At 46.9% G+C, this 20,114-nt stretch overlaps 1 protein-coding gene across 2 annotated transcripts in view; it reads right to left on the reverse strand.

Annotated features, from left to right (window-relative positions):
* MYLK (myosin light chain kinase) overlaps positions 1 to 20,114 on the reverse strand; it is a 232,149-nt gene that overhangs the window by 80,437 nt on the left and 131,598 nt on the right. For both annotated transcript variants that reach the window (XM_040358297.1, XM_040358296.1), the window contains exon 16: positions 1,064 to 1,180. In XM_040358297.1, the coding sequence (XP_040214231.1) occupies positions 1,064 to 1,180 (117 nt within the window). The remainder of the gene's footprint in view (positions 1 to 1,063; positions 1,181 to 20,114) is intronic.

The following is a 20,114-nucleotide window of genomic DNA, read 5'->3' on the forward strand; positions in this document are numbered from 1 at the left end:
AGTTATTTTTTCTGATTTTTGGATTCCGAATTTACGAATACGTTTTTTTTTTAATTCAAATGTTTCTGAATTAACAAATTTGAATTTTGAATTTTCGGATTTTCTTTCTTATTTTCAGATTTTCGGATTTACGAATTGCGATCACACGAATGACCCGAAAAAATGAAAAAAACAAAAACAAAAAACAAATGACCCGAAAGTGCACATGTCTAGGACTGGCAACAAACTACAGTACCTAAAAATCTCCTTAGATCATTTTTTTATCATTATGGAGTTAATCCTGAATGGTGCCAACAAGCCCCCTTGTTATAGAATTGGACAGGTGACAGGTCCTCTTCATGGAGACATTAGACCCCTGATGTCCCCTTTGCCCTTCAAAGCAGTTGATCAAACACAGAGGGGGAGGAACCAATCGCCTTCAGAAGTTACCTGATTAGTAAATAGAGTCCACCTGTGTGTCATGTAATCTCAGTATAAATACAGCTGTTCTGTGAAGCCCTCAGAGGTTTGTTAGGGAACCTTAGTGAACAAACACCATCATGAAGGCCGAGGAACACACCAGACAGGTCAGGGATGAAGTTGTGGAGAAGTATAAAGCAGGGGGAGGTTATAAAATAATCTCCCAAGCTTCTGTTCAATCCATCATCGGAAAATGGAAAGAGTATGGCACAACCGCAAACCTACCCAGACACAGCTGTCCACCTAAACTGACCGGGCCGGGCAAGGAGAGCATTCATCAGAGAAGCAGCCAAGAGGCCCATGGTAACTCTGGAGGAGCTGCACAGCTCAGGGGGGAGAATCTGTCCACAGGACAACTATTAGTGGTCTCTCCACAAATCTGCCCTTTATGGAAGAGTGACAAGAAGAAAGACATTGGAGAAAGAAAGACATAAGAAGTCCTGTTTGTAGTTTGTGAGAAGCCATGTGGGGGAGGGGATACAGAAAACATGTGGAAGAAGGTGCTCTGGTCACATGACACCAAAATTCTACTTTTTCAAGGCACTGTATACAGACTCCATTTTTAAGCCCCGATGAGTTCACCTACCACAGCCTGATGACTTACCTTCTACAGAAACATTACAGGAGCACTCCGCCTTCCCCGCCGAGTTCTCCGCTATACATTTATACTGACCGCCGTCCTCCGGGAACGTCTTCTCTATGGTGAGAGAGAAGAGGGGGCCTATGGAGGAGACACAAAATATCACTGAGATCCAATATATACATAGAGAGATCACTGAGCCAATCACATCAGTCTCTGTACAGCGGAGCTTACACTCTAATGTCCCCTCCCCCCACAGTCACATCAGTCTCTGTACAGCGGAGCTTACACTCTAATGTCCCCTCCCCCCACAGTCACATCAGTCTCTGTACAGAGGAGCTTACACTCTAATGTCCCCTCCCCCCACAGTCACATCTGTCTCTGTACAGCGGAGCTTACACTCTAATGTCCCCTCCCCCACACATCACATCAGTCTCTGTACAGAGGAGCTTACACTCTAATGTCCCCTCCCCCCACAGTCACATCAGTCTCTGTACAGAGGAGCTTACACTCTAATGTCCCCTCCCCCCCACAGTCACATCAGTCTCTGTACAGACTTGTTAGGAAATGAATATAAGATGTGGAGACGCGCATACAATGTATCATGCCGATCGGTAGAACAAAACACGGAGATCCCGCCGCGTTGTATGACTGTAGCGTGACGGAGGGGGGCCGCCGACCACACTGCACGTGCGGAGCGCAGCCCTTATTCCTGGGCATACCTGAACCCTCTACAGTCTTAATATATTTTTCTTACTACTAATGGCGGCGATCGGCGATTTTTATCGTGACTGCGACATTGCGGCGGACACATCGGATACATCCGACGCCATTTCTGGGACCGTTGTCATTTATTCAGCGATTACTGTCAAAATGACACTGGCAGGGAAGGGGTTAACCACTAGGGGGGCGCTGAAGGGGTTAAGTGTGTCCTAGGGAGTGATTCTAACTGTAGGGGGGGCGTGGCTTGGAGTGTCACGTCACTGATCGTCGTTCCCTATGACAGACGATCAGTGACACTCTCACTAGGAAGAACGGGGGAAGGTTTGTTTACACTCGCCTCTCCCCGTTCTTCAGCTCTGTGACCCGATCGCGGGACACCGGTGGCGATCGGGGGCGGGGTCACGGAGTACCCAACAGGCTCCCGGATGTCTTATCCTCGGAACGTACGGGGGGTGCGTCCCTTGGATAAGACTGACGGCCGTCTCAGCCAATCAGGTTCACCGATTCTGGTTATCGGTAACCTGATTGGCTGAAGCGTCACCAAGGCGGGAGAAGACATCGAGTGACTTGGAAGGAGTAAGGTAAGTGCATTTTACAGGGCACAGCGGCGACAATGGGCACAGTAGTGACAATGGGCACAGTGGCAACAATTAAAGGGCACAGTGACATGTACAGTGGCAACAATGGGCACAGTGGCGACAATTGAGGGGCACAGTGGCTGTGTTTGATGGCATGGCACAGTGGTGACAATTGATGGCACAGTGACTGCGTTTGATGGCATGGCACAGCGACTGCGTTTGATGGCATGGCACAGTGACTGCGTTTGATGGCATGGCACAGTGACTGCGTTTGATGGCATGGCACAGCGACTGTGTTTGATGGCATGGCACAGTGGTGCGAATTGATGGCATAGTGACTGCATTTGATGGCATGGCACTGTGGTGACAATTGATGGCACAGTGACTGCGTTTGATGGCATGGCACAGTAACTGCGTTTGATGGCATGGCACAGTGACTGCGTTTGATGGCATGGGACAGTAACTGCGTTTGGCATGGCATGGCACAGCGACTGCGTTTGATGGCATGGCACAGTGACTGCGTTTCATGGCATGGCACAGTGACTGCGTTTCATGGCATGGCACAGTGACTGCGTTTCATGGCATGGCACAGTGGTGCGAATTGATGGCATAGTGACTGCATTTGATGGCATGGCACAGTGGTGACAATTGATGGCACAGTGGCTGCGTTTGATGGCATGGCACAGTGACTGCGTTTGATGGCATGGCACAGCGACTGCGTTTGATGGCATGGCACAGTGACTGCGTTTGATGGCATGGCACAGCGACTGTGTTTGATGGCATGGCACAGCGACTGCGTTTGATGGCATGGCACAGTGACTACGTTTCATGGCATGGCACAGTGGTGCGAATTGATGGCATAGTGACTGCATTTGATGGCATGGCACTGTGGTGACCATTGATGGCACAGTGACTGCGTTTGATGGCATGGGACAGTAACTGCGTTTGGCATGGCACAGTGACTGCGTTTGATGGCATGGCACAGTGACTGCGTTTGATGGCATGGCACAGTGACTGCGTTTGATGGCATGGCACAGTGACTGTGTTTGATGGCACAGTGACTGCGTTTGATGGCATGGCACAGTGACTGTGTTTGGCATGGCACAGTGACTGCGTTTGATGGCATGGCACAGTGGTGACAATTGATGGCACAGTGGCTGCATTTGATGGGCACAGTGAGGCTGCAATTTTTTATTTTTTTTTATGTTTGCGCCCCCCCAAAAAATTTTGAACACCAGCCGCCACTGGACATGAAGTCACACTTAACCCCTACAGCGCCCCCTAGTGGTTAACCCCTTCACTGCCAGTGTAATTTTCACAGTAATCGGTGCATTTTTATAGCACTTTTCGCTGTGAAAATGACAACGGTCCCAAAAATGTGTCAAAATTGTCCGAAGTGTTCGCCATAATGTCGCAATCGCGAAAAAAATCGCTGATCGCCGCCATTAGTAGTAAAAAAATAATTATTAATAAAAATGCCATAAAACTATCCCCTATTTTGTAGACGCTATAAATTTTGCACAAACCAATCGTTAAACGCTTATTGCGTTTTTTTTTTACCAAAAATATGTAGAAGAATACGTATCGGCCTAAACTGAGGAAAAAAAAGTTTTTTTATATATTTTTGGGGGATATTTATTATAGCAAAAAGTAAAAAATATTGCATTTTTTTCAAAATTGTCGCTCTATTTTTGTTTATAGCACAAAAATAAAAAAACGCAGAGGGGATCAAATACCACCAAAAGAAATCTCTATTTGTGGGGGAAAAAAGGACGCCAATTTTGTTTGGGAGCCACGTCGCACGACCGCGCAATTGTCAGTTAAAGCGACGCAGTGCCGAATCGCAAAAAGGTCCTTTGGCTGCATAATGGTTCGGGGCTGAAGTGGTTAAAGCATCAAAAAAACATAATTTTACATGTGAATTTTTTTTTTGTTTTATCGCAGAAAGTAAAAAATATCGTCTTTTTCTCAAAATTGTTTATAGCGCAAAAAAGAAAAACGCAAAAAAAAAGAAAAATCGCAGAGGTGATCAAATACCACACAAATAAAGCTTTTTTTTTTGTGAAAAAAAGGACGCCAATTTTTTTTTTGGTACAGCGTCGCACGACCGCGCAATTGTCAGTTAAAGTAATGCAGTGGCATATCACCCAAAAAATTGCCTGATCATAAAGGGGGGGGGGGGAGTGGCTATGCGTGTTTTATGAAAACGCATGAAAAAAATGCGTTAGTAAAAGGCGAGGTGCGAACGGGCGTCAGTGCTTTCTGCATTTTTTTTTTAACCGCCATGTTTTGCCGCATTTTTTTCGTGCTGTAAAAGCATTTTCTTTTCTTTTTTCCACCATGTTTAGGGTACCATTAACAATAATTATCAACGCGGGTGCGGCGGGTGCAATTCTCACGTTTCGTAAACGCAAATTTTCACGAAACGCTACAGTGCGAATGTTGTCTTAAAAAAAAACGGCGAATCCTGCAGAATAGGTTTTTCTGGGTAACGACCAAGCTTTGTGGGGCCGCGAGATCCCGCGCCAGAGCTGGCGGGAGGTTAAACCGGTCGGATTTCTTAGTGCATATTTTATTAAATCGCCCCAAAACCGGCGTGTCCCAAAAAAAAGATGTTTCCGATAGAAGGTCCGATGTTTGGTAAACAAGCACGAGGGACACGAGACGCGATCTGCGCGTTGAGATAACGATCGGCGCTGACATGTCTGAGCCTTTCATGTTGGGCCGGGTCCAGTAATTATGTGGAATTTCCTCCCTCAGTGCGATTTCCCCCCGGAGTCCAGGAACGCCGTCCGTCCGGAAGATTTAACCCTCTCTGTGCCGCACAACACCCACCATGGGGGGAGGAGGGTGAGACGATGGGTGATGCCAGGAAGACTGCTAAGAACACACGGAGGGAGTTTGTGATTGTTCAGCACAGGGATGGTGGGAACCCCTCATAATGGGGCACAGCGGGTGTACAGACCCGGGAACTCAGCACAGGGATGGTGGGAACCTCTCATAATGGGGCACAGCAGGGGGTACAGACCCGGGAACTCAGCACAGGGATGGTGGGAACCCCTCATAATGGGCACAGCAGATGTACAGACCCGGGAGTTCAGCACAGGGATGGTGGGAACCCCTCATAATGGGCACAGCGGGTGTACAGACCCGGGAACTCAGCACAGGGATGGTGGGAACCCCTCATAATGGGCACAGCGGGTGTACAGACCCAGGAACTCAGCACAGGGATGGTGGGAACCCCTCATAATGGGCACAGCGGGTGTACAGACCCGGGAACTCAGCACAGGGATGGTGGGAACCCCTCATAATGGGCACAGCGGGTGTACAGACTGGGGAACTCAGCACAGGGATGGTGGGAACCCCTCATAATGGGCACAGCGGGTGTACAGACCCGGGAACTCAGCACAGGGATGGTGGGAACCCCTCATAATGGGCACAGCGGGTGTACAGACCCGGGAACTCAGCACAGGGATGGTGGGAACCCCTCATAATGGGCACAGCGGGTGTACAGACTGGGGAACTCAGCACAGGGATGGTGGGAACCCCTCATAATGGGCACAGCGGGTGTACAGACCCGGGAACTCAGCACAGGGATGGTGGGAACCCTAATAATGGGCACAGCGGGTGTACAGACCCGGGAACTCAGCATAGGGATGGTGGGAACCCCTCATAATGGGCACAGCGGGTGTGAAAATAGCGCGTCAGATGGCATTCCCTGGCAATCCTCGGTATTTATTCACATCTGTGATCTGCATTATGAAAAGTCCGGCATGCAGAATCTTTTGTTTAAAAAGCAAATAAAAAAAAACGCACTTTCCATAGAAATCAATAGAACGCGCCACGTTGCGATTTTGATGCGTTTTTCTTTTTTTACACGTCCAGGATACACAATTGCATGCTGGGAGTCAGTGATGTAATATATCCAGAAAACACGTCAAAAACACATTAAAAGCGCATTAAAAACGCGATATTCCCCGCACTGAAATGCATTAAAAACTCGCTAAAAACACGATATGCGTTTTTATAAACTGCATAAGACATTTTTAATGCGCTTTTGTGTAAAAGGGATGAATCCAAGATGATGACACCAAATTGGGTATCTCCTATAACATGTTGTGTACTATATAATCATCCTATCGGAATACAGGATACAGAATAGGGGGCGTGGCCGACCTTCCTTTATATTGGACATTTTTCATCTATATAGTCGCCCTATAGGAATACAGGATACAGAATAGGGGGCGTGGCCTTCCTTTATATTGGACATTTTTCGTCTATATAGTCGCCCTATCGGAATACAGGATACAGAATAGGGGGCGTGGCCTTCCTTTGTATTGGACATTTTTAATCTATATAGTCGTCCTATCGGAATACAGGATACAGAATAGGGGGCGTGGCCTTCCTTTGTATTGGACATTTTTAATCTATATAGTCGTCCTATCGGAATACAGGATACAGAATAGGGGGCGTGGCCGTCTTGTTTCTGGATGATTGGAAACGGATTGATAACATCAGACTTTCTTCTTATTATTAATACAATGTATCCAATGCAGATCTATTTCTTTATACTTTGTAGCAAATCCTCCATTCTTCCTCACACTTTGTCTCCTTATTGAACCCACAAACACGTGTAACCCCTTCCTTACCGGGCACTAAACCCCCCCCCCCCCCCTTCCTGCCCAAGCCAATTTCCAGCTTTCAGAGCTGACGCACTTTGAATGACAATTGTGCGGTCGTGCTACACTGCACCCAAATTATATTTTTATCATTTTTTTCACACAAATAGAGCTTTTTTTTGGTGGTATTTAATTACAGCTGGGGGGTTATTTTTTGCTAAACAAAGAAAAAAAAAGTTTCATATTTTGTTATAAAGTTCTGCAAACAGGTGATTTTTCTCCTTCGTTGATATTCACTGATGAGGCTGCACTGGTGGGCACTGATAGGCACAGATAAGGCGGCGCTGATGGGTACAGATAAGGCGGCACTGATGGGTACAGATAAGGCGACACTGATGGGGATAGATACGGTGCCACTGATGGCCACTGATAAGTTGGCACTGATGGGCCCTTATGGGTGGCACTGATGCCTGGGTGTTACTGATAGGTAAAACTGATGACACTGGCAGGGGCGACTGACCATTCGGGCACTGCCCGAGGGCCCCATGCCACTAGGGGGCCCCTATCAGGGTTGGCAGCCTCCGTAAAACGAGGGACACTATGTAAAAATCAGTGTTTTTAAAAAATCCCAAGATTATAGCTGCCCCGCCTCTCCAGTACCTTTTCAGTGTGTGTGTGTGTAATGTGTGTTTGTATGTATACTGTTTATGTATACTGTATGAGTGTGTATACTGTGTGGCCCCATAATCTCCTATTGCCCTGGGGGCCCCATAATCTCCTATTGCCCTGGGGGCCCCATAATCTCCTATTGTCCGGGGGCCCCATAATCTCCTATTGCCCAGGGGCCCAATAATCTCCTATTGACCTGTGGGCCCCATAATCTCCTATTGCCCAGGGGCCCAATAATCTCCTATTGCCCGGGGGCCCCCATGAGTTGTCAGTCCGCCCCTGGGCACTGGTAGGTGACACTGATGGGCACGATAGATGACACTGGGCACTGGTAGGTGACACTGATGGGCACAGGTAGGTGACACTGATGGGCACTGGTAGGTGACACTGATGGGCACTGGTAGGTGACACTGGCGTGCGGCACTGGTAGGTGTCACTGATTGGTGACACTGATTGGTGGCACTATGGGCACTGATGGGTGGCACTTGTGGAGGAGAACAAATAGCCGATTACCGGCTCTGTTTACATCACATGATCTGCTGTCATTGGCTGACCGCTGGTCACGTGGTAAGGGGTCAAGATCTGTGATCAGCCGAGTCTCATTGACTCACTGATCACAGGGCGAGCCCTGCAGGGGGCACGCCGGTCGCTCGAGCACGGGAGGAAGTTTAGGGACCCCCTCCCGGGAAAGTAAGTCCGCGCTGTAGCAGTCTTTCGGCTATAGCGCGGATCTGAAGTAATTAAACCCACATAAAGCCCCATTCACACCTGAGTGTAGCAGGAACGCGCATTCCCACGGTATCCTCTTCAATGGCGGGCGATCCGCTTTCAGATAAAAGTGGTCTCTGCGGCGGATTCACCGCAAGATCGCTTTTATCTGGAGAGGGCCCCCCTTGATTACGAGGAGCCTAAAAAAAGCTCCCGAAAAGATATTGTGTGGTGGGTACAGAATTTTCCCCAAAAAGTGGGCGTGGAGGAGTTTCCCAAGCAGGGTCCCTCCAGAGGTTGTTGGGGGTCCCTAAAGAGATTGTTGGGGGTCCCCCCAGAGATTGTTGGGGGTTCCTCCTGAGGTTGTTGGGGGTTCTCCCGGAGGTTGTTGGGGGTCCCTCCAGAGGTTGTTGGGGGAACCCCCAGAGGTTGTTATGGGTTCCCTCCCAAGATTGTTGGGGGTCCCTCCAGAGGTTGTTGGGGGTTCCTCCAGAGGTTGTTGGGGGTCCCTCCAGAGGTTGTTGGGGGCCCCTCCAGAGGTTGTTGGGGGTCCCTCCAGAGGTTGTTGGGGGTCCCTCCAGAGGTTGTTATGGGTTCCCTCCCAAGATTGTTGGGGGTCCCTCCAGAGGTTGTTGGGGGTTCCTCCAGAGGTTGTTGGGGGTCCCTCCAGAGGTTGTTGGGGGTCCCCCCAGAGATTGTTGGGGGTCCCTCCAGAGGTTGTTGGGGGTTCCTCCGGAGGTTGTTGGGGGTCCCTCCAGAGATTGTTGGGGGTCCCCCCAGAGGTTGTTGGGGGTTCCTCCGGAGGTTGTTGGGGGCCCCTCCAGAGATTGTTGTGGGTTCCTCCGGAGGTTGTTGGGGGTTCCTCCGGAGGTTGTTGGGGGTTCCTCCGGAGGTTGTTGGGGGTTCCTCCAGCAATGAGCACTTTATGCCTCTCGGGTACAGGAGGTTCCCACTGACACCAATTTATTTCAAGGTCCTCTGTGTTGAAAAGGCTGAGAAAGGACTAAACTGAGTATTTTTTTGTACTTTGGCAGAAACTTTTTTTAAACATCAAACATAAGAAGGAATTTTTGTTTTCAATGATCTGGGTGAAGAGAAGATACATGTGGAGGAAATTGTGAACAGGAAAAGGAATTATCGGCCTCCCTCCCTGAGGGGGATACAGAGTGCGATTTGGGCTCCCCGCTGCCCTGGGAACCGGGAGACCCTCAAACAGATCTCAGGGGAGATATACTAATGGGACAGAGACTTAACCACTTGTCCACCGCGCCTATTCCGGCACTTCTCTCCTTCACGTAAAAATCACAATTTTTTTTGCTAGAAAATTAATCAGAACCCGCCAAAAATTATATATTTTTTTAGCAGACACCCTAGGGAATAAAATGGCAGTCATTGCAACTTTTTTTCTCGCACAGTATTTGCGCAATAATTTTTCAAACACCTTTTTTTGGGGAAAAAAAAACGGTTTCATGAATTAAAAAATAACAAAAAACAGTAAAGATAGCCGAATTTTTTTGTATAATGTGAAAGATGATGTTACGCCGAGTAAATAGATACCTAACATGTCACGCTTTAAAATTGCGCACACTCAAGGAATGGCGCCAAACTTCGGTACTTAAAAATCTCCATAGGCGACGCTTTAACATTTTTTACAGGTTACTATTTTCGGGTTACAGAGGAGGTCTAGTGCTAGAATTGTTGCACACGCTCTAACGCACGCGACGATACCTCACATGTGGGGTTTGAATGACGTTTACATATGTGGGCGGGACTTGCATGCGTGTTCGCTTCTGTGCGCGAGATAACGGGGACAGGGGCGTTTTGAAAAAAACATTTTTTTAATTTAATTTTTATTTTACTTAATTTTAATTTTTTTAACACTTTTTTTACATTTTTTTGATCACTTTTATTCCTATTACAAGGAATGTAAACATCCCTTGTAATAGGAATCACTGTGACAGGTCCTCTTTATGGAGAGAGGCGGGGTCAATAAGACCTTCCCCTCCCCCCACATCTCTCCTCCAGGCTTACAAGCATGAAATCGGTGAAAAAAATAAATCACGATCACATGCCGGCAGCCGCGATTGCGGCTTTGTTTACTTCCGGGTACCGGGCGTGACGTCATAACGTCGCACCCGGGCCTCCGACGGTCATAGAGATGACTGGGGACCATCTGGTCACCAGTCATCTCTATGCTTTCCAGGCAGCGCCGACCGATTCGCTCTCCGGGCCCCCGATGGCACGGGAGAACCCGGAGAAGCACCGGATGGCGGTGGGAGGGGAGGGGGACGTCCCTTCCCGCTGCCTATAAGAACGATCAAGCGGCGGAACTGCCGCTTTGATCGTTCTTATCGTGCACATAATCTGCGGCTGAAGACGGCGATATCTGAATGATGCCTGTAGCTGCCCCATCATTCAGATATCACCGCACAAAGCCGAGGACGTCATATGACGTCCTCCGGTGGGCAAGTGGTTAATTAACCCCGCGTAGCCTAAGAACCTCAGAAACAGAGAGAACCCCCTCCCCAATGACTGGAGATATAATGACTGGTGGGGTAATAATAAGAGATGGGAGAAGCACAGATCCACAGATGGATGAAGCAGAAGCAGGGAGATCCTTGCACTGCAGGTCCTCAGGTACGGCTTCCACTCCAGCAGGGAAAACAGTGAGCAGCACAGTAGGTTCTGGATGGACAGTTGGATAAATGGTTCTATATTTAGGATGTATCCAATCTATAAACCAGAGGCTCTGGATGGACAGTTGGATAAATGACTCTATATTTAGGATGTATGCAGTCTATAAACCAGGAGGCTCTGGATAGACAGTTGGATAAATGGCTCTATATTTAGGATGTATCCGGTCTATAAACCAGAGGCTCTGGATGGACAGTTGGATAAATGGATCTATATTTAGGATGTATCCGGTCTATAAACCAGAGGCTCTGGATGGACAGTTGGATAAATGGTTCTATATTTAGGATGTATCCGGTCTATAAACCAGAGGCTCTGGATGGACAGTTGGATAGATGGTTCTATATTTAGGATGCATCCGATCTATAAACCAGAGGCTCTAGGTGGACAGTTGGATAAATGGCTCTATATTTAGGATGTATCCAGGCTATAAACCAGAGGCTCTGGATGGACAGTTGGATAAATTGGTCTATATTTAGGACGTATCCGGTCTATAAACCAGAAGCTCTGGATGGACAGTTGGATAAATGTCTCTATATTTAGGATGTATCCGGCCTATAAACCAGAGGCTCTGGATGGACAGTTGGATAAATGGCTCTATATTTAGGATGTATCCGGTCTATAAACCAGAGGTTCTGGAGGGACAGTTGGATAAATGGCTCTATATTAAGGATGTATCCGGTCTATAAACCATAGGCTTTGGATGGACAGTTGGATAAATGGCTCTATATTTAGGATGTATCCGGTCTATAAACCAGAGGTTCTGGAGGGACAGTTGGATAAATGGCTCTATATTTAGGATGTATCCGGTCTATAAACCAGAGGCTCTAGGTGGACAGTTGGATAAATGGCTCTATATTTAGGATGTATCCGGTCTATAAACCATAGGCTTTGGATGGACAGTTGGATAAATGGCTCTATATTAAGGATGTATCCGGTCTATAAACCAGAGGCTCTGGATGGACAGTTGGATAAATGGTTCTATATTTAGGATGTATCCGGTCTATAAACCAGAGGCTCTGGATGGACAGTTGGATAAATGGCTCTATATTTAGGATGTATCTGGCCTATAAACCAGAGGCTCTAGGTGGACAGTTGGATAAATGTCTCTATATTTAGGATGTATCCGGTCTATAAACCAGAGGCTCTGAATGGACAGTTGGATAAATGGCTCTATATTTAGGATGTATCCGGTCTATAAACCAGAGGCTCTGGAGGGACAGTTGGATAAATGGCTCTATATTTAGGATGTATCCGGTCTATAAACCAGAGGCTCTGGAGGGACAGTTGGATAAATGGCTCTATATTTAGGATGTATCCGGTCTATAAACCAGAGGCTCTGGATGGACAGTTGGATAAATGGCTCTATATTTAGGATGCATCCGGTCTATAAACCAGAGGCTCTGGAGGGACGGTTGGCCATAGGGGCAGGAGATATGATTTGCATGACTCCGCCCACTGCCCTAAAGATTACTATGAACATTAATTGGCTCCTAATTATTCTGTAAATCACGCAGAAACAAAACAATGTTTGGAGGATGGGAATCCTGTGCGTTGTTCTGTACATTCATATATTTTCCCCTGAAGAAGGGACGTGTCCCGAAACGCGTCGGGTTGTCTGGACTCTATTTGGGAACCCACCACCATTACTAGTATCATCTACGCTTTTAAATTGGGTTGTTACTCCTAAATGTATATTTGTACAATTTGTTAATAAATGATATTTTACTGATACTTTTGTTGCCGTTAAAGTCCCACTTAAAGGGGGGGGGAGGGGATCTCCTTTTTCGATTTACATTCTATACACAGTCCCAGTTCAGACAGTCCCAGTTCCCATTGTTTCTGGGAATAATCGTCATTTGCATCTCAGTCGCTCTTTGCGCACTCATCCTCGTGGCTTCCAATCCTCGGTCTCGGCATTCGGTGACTAATTCGCAGACGGCGCTGGCAGCGGCAACTATCAAGGGTCATAAAACAAACACGCCGAGTCCTGAGATTTATTACATCGCTTTAATGTGGGAACGAGAGGATCGTCTCCACAAACATCTCGCAGAATCTTCTCAGCCGGGGGAACCCAAAACAGCTTCCAATTTTACCGACGCCACCGCGTCACAGCGCCACCGCGTCACCACGCCACCGCGTCACCACGCCACGGCACAAAACACGCATTACTGTACCCAGAACCTGGGCTACCAGCCAGAATATCTGCCTCCAACAACACAAATGGGAGCACATCTTCTGTATTGGGGCTCATGGGGGGGGGGCTATCAGGAGCGGGGGGGGGGGCTATCAGAAGCGGGGGGGGCTATCAGGAGCGGTGGGGTTCAGACACAAGTTTGGGGGGACACAGTTTAGGGTTTGGAACGCAAATTATCCCTCAAGGTTTAGTGGTGGCCCAACAAGAAGAGAAATTGTAACATTAGATATAAGAAATTTGGTGCCACCCTGATTTTTTTGTTCCCTATATTCACACAGTATCTCACAAAAGTAAGTACACCCCTCACATTTGTGTAAATCTTTTCATGTGACAACACTGAAGAAATGACACTTTTAGGCAGATTCAGAGCGAGTTACGCCGGCGTATCAGTAGATACGCCGTCGTAACTCTGAATCTGCGCCGTAGTAAATTTAAGCGTATTCTGGAAACCAGATACGCTTAAATTAGGCTAAGATACGAGCGGCGTAAGTCTCCTACCCCGTCGTATCTTAAAGTGTAATTTTTAGGCTGGCCGCTAGGTGGCGCTTCCGTTGAGTTCGGCGTAGAATATGTAAAATGACTAGATACGCCGATTCACGAACGTACGTGCGCCCGTCGCAGTAAAGATACGCCGTTTCCGTAAGAGATATACGCCGCGCAAAGATAAAGCTGCCCCCTAGAAGGTGTAGCCAATGTTAAGTATGGCCGTCGTTCCCGCGTCGAATTTTGAAAATTTTACGTCGTTTGCGTAAGTCGTCCGTGAATGGGGCTGGACGTAATTTACGTTCACGTCAAAACCAATACGTCCTTGCGGCGTACTTTGGAGCAATGCACACTGGGATATGTACACGGACGGCGCATGCGCCGTTCGTAAAAAACGTCAATCAGGTCGGGTCACCACCCATTTACATAAAACACGCCCCCCTCATCCTCATTTGAATTAGGCGCGCTTACGCCGGCCACATTTACGCTACGCTGCCATAAGTTAGGAGGCCACTACTTGCCTCGATACGCTACGCCGCCTTAAAGTTGCGACGGCGTCTTTGAATCTAGGTATATGTATCTACAATGTTGTGTAGTGAGTGTACAGCTTGTATAACGGTGTACATTTTCTGTCCCCTCAAAATAACTCAACACACAGCCATTAATGTCTAAATCCGCTGGCAACAAAAGTCAGTACACCCCCTAAGTGAAAATGTCCAAATTGGGCCCCAAAGTGTCAATATTTTGTGTGGCCGCCATTATTTTCCAGCACTGCCTTAACCCTCTTGGGCATGGAGGTCACCAGAGCTTCACAGGTTGTCACCGGAGTCCTCTTCCCCTCCTCCATGACGACATCACAGAGCTGGTGGGTGTCGGAGACCTTGCGCTCCTCCACCTTCCATTTGCCATTAATGTCGAAACCGCTGGCAACAAAAGTGAGGACACCCCTAAGTGAAAATGTCCAAATTGGGCCCAAATGGCCATTTTCCCTCCCCCGATGTCATGCGACTCGTTAGTGTTACAAGGTCTCAGGTGTGAATGGGGAGCAGGTGTGATAAATTTGGTGTTATCGCTCTCACTCTCTCATACTGGTCACTGGAAGGACAACATGGCCCCTCATGGCAAAGAACTCTCTGAGGATCTGATATAAAGAATTGTGTCTCTACATAAAGATGGCCGAGGATATAAGAAGATCGCCGAGACCCTGAAACTGATCTGCAGCACGGGGGGCGGGGACCCTCCAGCGGTATAACAGGACGGGTTCCCCTCCCCCGCCTCGCCATGGTCCACCAAAGAAGTTGAGGTCACATGATCAGCGTCATATGCAGAGGTTGTCTTTGGGAAATAGACGTATGAGTGCTGCCAGCATTGCTGCAGAGGGTGAAGGGGTGGGGGAGGGGTCAGCCTGTCAGCGCTCAGACCATATGCCGCACACTGCATCAAATTGGTCTGCATGGCTGTCGTCCCAGAAGGAAGCCTCTTCTAAAGATGATGCACAAGAAAGAGACGCAAACAGTTTGCTGAAGACAAGCAGACTAAGGAGATGGATTACGGGAACCGTGTCCTGCGGTCTGATGAGACAAGATAAAGGTATTTGGTGTCAGATGGTGTCAGGCATGTGTGGGGGGAGGGGCCAGGTGAGGAGGACAAAGACAAGTGTGTCTTCCCTACAGTCAGGCATGGTGGGGGGAGTGTCATGGTCTGGGGGCTGCACGAGTGCTGCCGGCACTGGGGGGGGGTACAGATCATTGAGGGGACCATGAATGCCAACATGTACTGTGACATACTGAAGCAGAGCATGATCCCCTCCCTTCAGAGACTGGGCCGCAGGGTAGTATTCCAACATGATAACCACCCTAAACACAACTCCAAGACCACCACTGCCTTGCTAAAGAAGCTGAGGGTAAAGGTGATGGACTGGTCAAGCATGTCTCCAGACCTAAACCCTATTGATCATCTGTGGGGGGAAGGGGGAGGAGCGCAAGGTCTCCAACATTCACCAGCTCTGTGATGTCCTCATGAGGGAGGGAAAGAGGACTCCAGTGGCAACCTGGGAAGCTCTGGTGACCTCCATGCCCAAGAGGGTTAAAAATAATGGCGGCCGCACAAAATATTGACACTTTGGGCACCAATTTGGACATTTTCACTTAGGGGGTGTCCTGACTTTTGTTGCCAGCGGATTTAGACATTAACCACTTGCCGTCGCCGCACCGTCATTTTACGTCCACAAGGTGGCTCTCCTAGGCGAGACCACGTAAATGGACGTCCTACCCTTTAGCCGCCACTAGGGGCGCACGCGCGCCGCCGGAGGCGCGCGCGCGCGCCCCCCGCTCGCCCCCGACTCCCGTGCGTGTGCCCGGCGGGCGCGATCGCCGCCGGGCACACGCGATCGCTCGGTACAGAGCGGGGAACGGGAGCTGTGTGTGTAAACACACAGCTCTCGTTCCTGTCAGCAGGGGAAATGCTGATTTTCTGTTCATACAATGTATGAACAGAAGATCAGTGTTTCCCCTAGTGAGGCCACCCCCCCCCCCACAGTAAGAACACACCCAGGCATACTTAACCCCTTCCCCGCCCCCTAGTGTTAACCCCTTGACTGCCAGTGGCATTTTTATAGTAATCTAATGCATTTTTATAGCACTGATCGCTATAAAAATGCCAATGGTCCCAAAAATGTGTCAAAAATGTCCGAAGTGTCCGCCATAATGTCGCAATACCGAAAAAAAAATCGCCGATCGCCGCCATTACTAGTAAAAAAAATATTAATAAAAATGCCATAAAAATACCCCCTATTTTGTAAACGCTATAACTTTTGCGCAAACCAATCAATAAACGCTTATTGCGATTTTTTTTACGAAAAATATGTAGAAGAATACGTATCGGCCTAAACTGAGGAAAAAAAATGTTTTTTTATATATTTTTGGGGGATATTTATTACAGCAAAAAGTAAAAAATATTCATTTTTTTCAAAATTGTCGTTCTATTTTTGTTTATAGCGCAAAAAAAAAAAAACGCAGAGGTGATCAAATACCACCAAAAGAAAGCTCTATTTGTGGGAAAAAAAGGACGCCAATTTTGTTTGGGAGCCACGTCGCACGACCGCGCAATTGTCTGTTAAAGCGACGCAGTCCCGAATCGCAAAAAGTACTCTGGTCTTTGGGCAGCAATATGGTCCGGGGGGTAAGTGGTTAATGGCTGTGTGTTGAGTTATTTGTTATACAAGCTGTACACTCACTACACAACATTGTAGATACAAAGTGTCATTTCTTCAGTGTTGTCACATGAAAAGATACAAGAAATGTGACTGAGCGGTGTACTTACTTTTGTGAGACACTGTATATATACATATTGCTTATATTGTTGATCTATCACTAAACCCGGATGGATGTTTCGCCTACAATACTGAACACGTTTGCTGATGGAATCTTCTTCCTCCTCTTCGTTACTTTGTATCTTTTTGCTGTTGATAAATAGATGCAGCTTCACATTCTACAATTTCCTGATTCCATTTCTTTGAGATTTACCTTAATCCATGTAGTAGAAGGGCCGGCCTGATTCCATAAACATTGAGAGTGTTCAGGTTTGACCTCATATTATATGGTTTTGGTAAATCTAAAGGAAGATTGTATAATGTATGGGCCAGCCTCAGACATCAACGTCACGTTATTTTAACCTCTAAATCTGTGGCCAGCAAACAGCAGGAACCAAATGTCCCAGATCTGGTGACCTGAGGGTCAAAGAGATGATAAGATCACTCAGACAAGGCATGCTGGAGCTTGTAGTGATCAGTGAGAAGAATGTCCCTTACATTGGTGATCAGTGAGAAGAATGTTCCTTACATTGGTGATCAGTGGGAAGAAAGTTCCTTACATTGGTGATCAGTGGGAAGAATGTCCCTCACATTGGTGATCAGTGGGAAGAATGTCCCTTACATTGGTGATCAGTGGGAAGAATGTTCCTTACATTGGTGATCAGTGAGAAGAATGTCCCTTACATTGGTGATCAGTGAGAAGAATGTTCCTTACATTGGTGATCAGTGAGAAGAATGTCCCTTACATTGGTGATCAGTGGGAAGAATGTTCCTTACATTGGTGATCAGTGGGAAGAATGTCCCTTACATTGGTGATCAGTGGGAAGAATGTTCCTTACATTGGTGATCAGTGGGAAGAATGTCCCTTACATTGGTGATCAGTGGGAAGAATGTTCCTTACATTGGTGATCAGTGAGAAGAATGTCCCTTACATTGGTGATCAGTGAGAAGAATGTTCCTTACATTGGTGATCAGTGGGAAGAATGTCCCTTACATTGGTGATCAGTGAGAAGAATGTTCCTTACATTGGTGATCAGTGAGAAGAATATCCCTTACATTGGTGATCAGTGGGAAGAATGTCCCTTACATTGGTGATCAGTGAGAAGAATGTCCCTTACATTGGTGATCAGTGAGAAGAATGTCCCTTACATTGGTGATCAGTGAGAAGAATGTCCCTTACATTGGTGATCAGTGGGAAGAATGTCCCTTACATTGGTGATCAGTGAGAAGAATGTCCCTTACATTGGTGATCAGTGGGAAGAATGTTCCTTACATTGGTGATCAGTGAGAAGAATGTCCCTTACATTGGTGATCAGTGAGAAGAATGTTCCTTACATTGGTGTCACTGGGGGAAGAATGTTCCTTACATTGGTGATCAGTGAGAAGAATGTCCCTTACATTGGTGATCAGTGAGAAGAATGTCCCTTACATTGGTGATCAGTGAGAAGAATGTCCCTTACATTGGTGATCAGTGAGAAGAATGTTCCTTACATTGGTGATCAGTGAGAAGAATGTCCCTTACATTGGTGTCACTGGGGGAAGAATGTTCCTTACATTAGTGATCAGTGAGAAGAATGTTCCTTACATTGGTGATCAGTGAGAAGAATGTCCCTTACATTGGTGATCAGTGGGAAGAATGTTCCTTACATTGGTGATCAGTGAGAAGAATGTTCCTTACATTGGTGATCAGTGGGAAGAATGTTCCTTACATTGGTGATCAGTGAGAAGAATGTCCCTTACATTGGTGATCAGTGAGAAGAATGTCCCTTACATTGGTGATCAGTGAGAAGAATGTCCCTTACATTGGTGATCAGTGGGAAGAATGTCCCTTACATTGGTGATCAATGAGAAGAATGTCCCTTACATTGGTGATCAGTGAGAAGAATGTCCCTTACATTGGTGATCAGTGAGAAGAATGTCCCTTACATTGGTGATCAGTGGGAAGAATGTTCCTTACATTGGTGATCAGTGAGAAGAATGTTCCTTACATTGGTGATCAGTGAGAAGAATGTTCCTTACATTGGTGATCAGTGAGAAGAATGTTCCTTACATTGGTGATCAGTGGGAAGAATGTCCCTTACATTGGTGATCAGTGAGAAGAATGCTCCTTACATTGGTGATCAGTGAGAAGAATGTCCCTTACATTGTTGATCAGTGAGAAGAATGTCCCTTACATTGGTGATCAGTGAGAAGAATGTCCCTTACATTGGTGATCAGTGAGAAGAATGTTCCTTACATTGGTGATCAGTGGAAGAATGTCCCTTACATTGGTGATCAGTGAGAAGAATGTCCCTTACATTGGTGATCAGTGAGAAGAATGTTCCTTACATTGGTGATCAGTGAGAAGAATGTTCCTTACATTGGTGATCAGTGAGAAGAATGTTCCTTACATTGGTGATCAGTGGGAAGAATGTCCCTTACATTGGTGATCAGTGAGAAGAATGTCCCTTACATTGGTGATCAGTGGGAAGAATGTTCCTTACATTGGTGATCAGTGAGAAGAATGTCCCTTACATTGGTGATCAGTGAGAAGAATGTTCCTTACATTGGTGTCACTGGGGGAAGAATGTTCCTTACATTGGTGATCAGTGAGAAGAATGTCCCTTACATTGGTGATCAGTGAGAAGAATGTCCCTTACATTGGTGTCACTGGGGGAAGAATGTTCCTTACATTAGTGATCAGTGAGAAGAATGTCCCTTACATTGGTGATCAGTGGGAAGAATGTTCCTTACATTGGTGATCAGTGAGAAGAATGTTCCTTACATTGGTGATCAGTGGGAAGAATGTCCCTTACATTGGTGATCAGTGAGAAGAATGTCCCTTACATTGGTGATCAGTGAGAAGAATGTTCCTTACATTGGTGATCAGTGAGAAGAATGTCCCTTACATTGGTGATCAGTGAGAAGAATGTTCCTTACATTGGTGATCAGTGAGAAGAATGTCCCTTACATTGGTGATCAGTGGGAAGAATGTCCCTTACATTGGTGATCAGTGAGAAGAATGTTCCTTCCATTGGTGATCAGTGGGAAGAATGTTCCTTACATTGGTGATCAGTGAGAAGAATGTTCCTTACATTGGTGATCAGTGAGAAGAATG

The sequence above is a fragment of the Rana temporaria genome, chromosome 6 (genome assembly GCF_905171775.1).
Source record: "Rana temporaria chromosome 6, aRanTem1.1, whole genome shotgun sequence".
In the NCBI taxonomy this organism is placed as follows: Eukaryota; Metazoa; Chordata; class Amphibia; order Anura; family Ranidae; genus Rana; species Rana temporaria.